The sequence below is a fragment of the Camelina sativa genome, chromosome 13 (genome assembly GCF_030686135.1).
Source record: "Camelina sativa cultivar CO46 ecotype springtype chromosome 13, ASM3068613v1".
Taxonomy (NCBI): Eukaryota; Viridiplantae; Streptophyta; class Magnoliopsida; order Brassicales; family Brassicaceae; genus Camelina; species Camelina sativa.
Window position 1 is genome coordinate 9745582 of NC_141892.1, and position 5162 is coordinate 9750743.

Here is a 5162-nt window from a genome sequence, read left to right on the forward strand (position 1 = left end):
TAAAACAAAATAATATAAAAGAGAAAATAAAAAAGATCAAAAACACAAGAAAGTGTCAACTACACAACAACCTATGCGTTGTGTGGGGAAGCACCTAGTATAGAATATAGGAAGAATCCTTTTTGTTCTAATAAAGACAATGAAAACGTGGAAAATGTTATGTGGGACTTATTTTTGTTTTCTTTCTAATTGACAGAGAAACTTCATTATATATTGTAAACTTTATTTCAAGATAATGACTAGAGAGCTTAACTATAAGTAAACTACGTCCAAATATCAGCGTATGCGATATATCACCTACCTGGAGGTGCAATACCACGTGATTTTATGTCTAGATATTCGATCATATCAGTCCCTTAGTTATTTTATATATTACAACCATATCTAATATCCGAATGTTGATATATCAAGAATACTAATATAAATTATTATGCTTCAAATATCTTTTTATAAATAACTTAACTTACCATTTCTTACATAATTGTTACTATTTTAAAAAATATATATATATATATATTCAGAATATATATATATATATAATTTATAGATATATACATCTAATATTCTATCTATAAATTTATATATACATATGGAGCAATTTCCAGAAGATCTATTTTTGGGTTTCTGTGTTTCTCTAACCCGTTATTATACTTTTATAAATATACTTTTATTATCATGTCGGTCATTCTCTAAATATATAAAAAATTGAGCCATCTACTAATCATGCGGAGTTGGTTTCCCATCCGGTTTTATAAACATTGACAATTTAACGTTTTTTATTTGATTACCAAAATGTAATTTGAAACATTTTCTAGTTTTTTACTTAGCTTTAGGAAACAAAACTACTGATAAGCTTCATTAAGTCACATTCCGCTAAATCAGATATTTCTTTTTCTGACATCAAAATGTTTCTAATAGAAATAAATAATAATTCTACCTATAAATATAGATAAGTTTATATTGTACTCCAACTCCATTTAAAACAGTTTACTCACTATCTAAATCAAAATCAAAGTCTTTCAGCCTTTCTCTTCTACGTACACCATAGTTATAGCTTCCTCACTTCTGACATCTTCGGGTATAATCCCTACCACCGGCTCTACCGTGGTCGTCGGGTCCGTGTTACCCCTTCGGTCTTTTATGCACTCACTCCGCCTGGCCCGACCATACAAGAAGCCGGCCTTGTTAATCTCATGTTGCTCCTCTGAGTCCAGAAAGACTGCAACTAATGCTACTGACCTCAAACCCGTTATGGAACGGTGGCCAGAGTACATACCGAACAAGCTCCCCGACAAGAACTGTGTGCGTGTATTTGACACAACGCTACGTGACGGTGAACAAGCTCCCGGTGGATCCCTTACTCCTCCTCAGAAGCTAGAGATTGCCAGGCAGCTCGCTAAACTCCGAGTAGACATTATGGAAGTCGGTTTTCCGGGGTCGTCTGAAGAAGAGCTAGAAACCGTTAGAACCATCGCCAAGACCGTGGGAAATGAGGTTCTTTCTTTATTTCCTTTACTTAAAAATACGGATTTTATGTTCTGTGGTTAATGAGGGCCGGTTCTAAGGGTGTGCAAGGTGCGAAAATGCACAAGATCCTCGATTAAACAAAATTCTGTCTTTAGAAACTTTTTAGAGACGGATAATGATTATGAGGGAGACACTAGGTTGTTGTTGGAAAAGAAAGAATACACTGCATTAGTTGCATTCTTTTTTGTCTTTGCTATTATGCAGTTAATTTCGCCCTTTTTCTACCATTTGTTTTTCTTGTTATAGTTTTTTTTAGCTAACCAAGTTTTTAGAAAGCACAATGGCGCATTATTTAATTTGAGCGTGCCATGTAGTTGACCTTATTTGGTGTTATAATTAAGATTCCAACGTAGATCAGAAATAAGAAGTGACTATAATACTAATATAATATATATATATATATATATATATATATATGTCCATCTATAGTTGGTTCTGACTCTGAGTAGGAAACTTAGGTATAATCACAGAAGGATTACAAACATAAATTAAGTAAAAGTTCAAAAATGACCGCAAAGAAAATAAACTATTATATTATTATTTCGCTTAGGTGGATGAGGAAACAGGCTACGTCCCCGTGATATGTGCCATCGCACGAAGCAAACCTAGAGATATTGAGGCCGCTTGGGAGGCAGTGAAGTACGCGAAGAGGCCGAGGATACTCATATTTACATCTACTAGTGACATTCACATGAAATATAAGTTGAAAAAGACTAAAGAAGAAGTGATCGAGATGGCTGCGAGTAGTGTTAGGTTCGCCAAAAGCTTGGGCTTCAATGACATTCAACTTGGTTGCGAAGATGGCGGCAGGTCAAAAATCTTAATACTTTATAATATATCTCAATTGTTTTGCCTGCGTTCGTTTAGTTTTACGTTTAGTTTGTTTTAAACTTATGTTAGTAGTCCTATATATATGTGTTGGCGTTGACGTTTGGGTTCATATTTTATAAGAATAATTCATAACAAAAAAATGTATTTTCTTTCAAAATGTAACTTTTTAAAAACGGTTTTCACATGGAATAAACGCGTAGATCAAACATATGAACCTTGTAGATATACTAGGGATTTTTTGTGACTTGTGATATTAACATATTTAATCATGCATGTCATAAATTTATTTTATAATACTAGTGTAATTCAGGTCGGACAAGGACTTTCTATGCAAGATTCTAGGAGAATCGATCAAAGCGGGTGCTACGGTGGTGAACGTCGCAGATACAGTTGGAATCAACATGCCACATGAATACGGACAACTCGTGACCTATCTCAAAGCAAACACTCCTGGAATTAATGATATTGTCTTTAGTGTTCATTGTCACAATGACCTTGGTCTTGCTACCGCCAACTCAATTGCCGTACGTAACTAATTCTCCTTTTGTGTGTGTGGATCTGCGTTAGATATATATATTTCACTAATTGTCAATGTGACAAAAATATAAACATAAAAAAAAAAACAACGAGTTTACATGATCTGTATAGGGTATACGTGCGGGAGCAAGACAAGTCGAAGTAACGATAAACGGAATTGGTGAAAGAAGTGGGAATGCGTCTCTTGAAGAGGTATCATCATCAAGTTCATCACCATAATCACATCACCACCATTATATATCATGATCATCATCATTATCAACGTGAGCATTTATATATATGGTATGTAGGTCGTGATGGCTATGAAATGTCGAGGAGCATATGTACTGGATGGTGTTTACACAAAAATAGACACCCGGGAAATTATGGCTACAAGCAAGATGGTAACTTTCTTTGTAGACTCTTTTTTATTTATCAAAAACTTTCTTTATACACATGTTATGGATATATCTATATATATATATATATATAAACAGTATACATATATATATGTATATATATATATCAAGATAATGATGCTAGTTATTATGGTCTTGATAAGTATTAACAAAAAAATATATGTGAAACTGTTGAGCAGGTTCAAGAATATACGGGCTTGTATGTTCAACCACATAAACCCATAGTTGGAGCCAACTGTTTTGTCCATGAGAGCGGCATTCACCAGGTTCCGTATTTTAGTATATTTGTACTCTTATATCAAAATGACGATAAAAAATGTCAGATCGAATTGATTATATGAAGATTGTTCGAATATTTCGCAGGATGGAATATTGAAAAATCGGAGTACGTATGAGATCTTATCACCAGAAGATGTTGGGGTCGTTAAATCTCAAAATTCCGGCATTGTTCTGGGAAAACTTAGGTAATTATTCTATGAAAAGAGAAATTTTTAACACCATTTTGTTATTTTGTCTTATTAATTTATTAACAACTATGGAAATGTGCAGTGGACGTCATGCAGTGAAGGATCGGCTGAAAGAGGTATACCTTGTGATATCGTAATATCATTAATCTTGAGTAATGTAATTATCATATATTATATACACATATGGTACAACTGTACTCTGTACATACCAGATGACTCTATTTTGCGATAAATTGAACACTTATGGAATAAGTCATACTTATGTATTTTTCTATTCGCAGTTGGGATATGAACTCGATGACGAGAAATTGAACGACGTCTTCTCACGGTTCAGGGATTTAACCAAACATAAAAAGGTTTTAGCTTACAAACTTAATTATATATGATACAAGAATGTAAAAGACAAATTAACATACATTTTTAGAAAGAGAAATCTTACACGTAAACTGGTTTCAATTTGTTAATTTTTTCAGGGAATCACGGATGCTGATATAAAGGCATTAGTAACAGCTACTGATGAAATTTCTATCGAGAAGTTAAACCGCGCTAATGGTAAAATGCCTAACAGCTATATACCAGTTCCTCAGGTTTCCCTCTAATATGCTTAAATGTGTCAATACTTTGTATGTTTGTGAACCACGGGGCAATATCAAGTTCTATTTGATAGGCCTTCTCTTGTTGTAATGAATAAAAACAGTATAAGTAAGAATGGGTTGCTTTTTTCTTTAGTGAGAGAACTCATACTTATTTAGTATTTTATATGTTTGTTCAAAAAAAATTAGTATTTTATATAAGGGATATAATATATGCAATAACTAAATTCAGAATATTAGTTTTCAGACAACTCGTCTTCTCTCTTTTTCAAATAAAGTATATCATCTTGGTATTTTTCATTAAAGGAAATATTGTTTTAGAAATTCAGTATCAATTTTAGCATGTAATTAATACCTAATTTCAACGTCATGCAAAAAAATAAACAATTGTATCAAATTAACATTTATAATGATAACAAAGATGAATATTAACGTTTACCATCATCAATTTCTGTCAAACGATTGTCTTTTGCGTCTTGGATAAAAAGATTTTCAACATAAAATAGTAAACAAAAGCCTTTTTTTTTTCCTTTTTTTTTTCTTTGACAATTCAAAGCCTGTTTAGTTACTAGCCACTCAGTCCTTTCAAGATATAATTACGGATTGGCAAACAAAATCTGGATAGATATTTGAAAAAAGAACAGAATTACGCACAAGTAATATTAAGCAAAGCCACCTACGTACCTACCTGGAGGTGCAACCACCCATCTGCCGAACTGGAGGTGCAACCACCCATCTGCCGAACTGGAGTTGCAAGTACCAACGTGCTCTTTTTTGCTCTCTTTCTACTTAGAATAACAATAGAATAA

The 5162-nt window shown here is 33.1% G+C and overlaps 1 protein-coding gene across 1 annotated transcript; it reads left to right on the forward strand.

Moving 5' to 3' along the window:
• Positions 1-405: 405 nt before the first annotated feature.
• Positions 406-4488, forward strand: LOC104736315 (methylthioalkylmalate synthase 1, chloroplastic). Its single transcript, XM_010456278.2, has 10 exons — positions 406-1494; positions 2078-2337; positions 2669-2882; positions 3007-3087; positions 3186-3278; positions 3473-3559; positions 3657-3757; positions 3843-3876; positions 4042-4116; positions 4234-4488. Exons 1-10 carry the CDS (start codon positions 1141-1143, stop codon positions 4357-4359), a joined length of 1425 nt encoding a protein of 474 aa, XP_010454580.1. The 5' UTR covers positions 406-1140; the 3' UTR covers positions 4360-4488.
• Positions 4489-5162: the final 674 nt, after the last annotated feature.

Bases quoted from the DNA above. Each gene is read 5' to 3' on its own strand.
- LOC104736315 (XM_010456278.2), top strand. From the start codon at position 1,141: ATGCACTCACTCCGCCTGGCCCGACCATACAAGAAGCCGGCCTTGTTA. The intron at 3,560-3,656 runs GTTCCGTATTTT...AATATTTCGCAG, and splicing joins ATGAGAGCGGCATTCACCAG to GATGGAATATTGAAAAATCG. The intron at 3,877-4,041 runs GTATACCTTGTG...TTCTATTCGCAG, and splicing joins TGAAGGATCGGCTGAAAGAG to TTGGGATATGAACTCGATGA.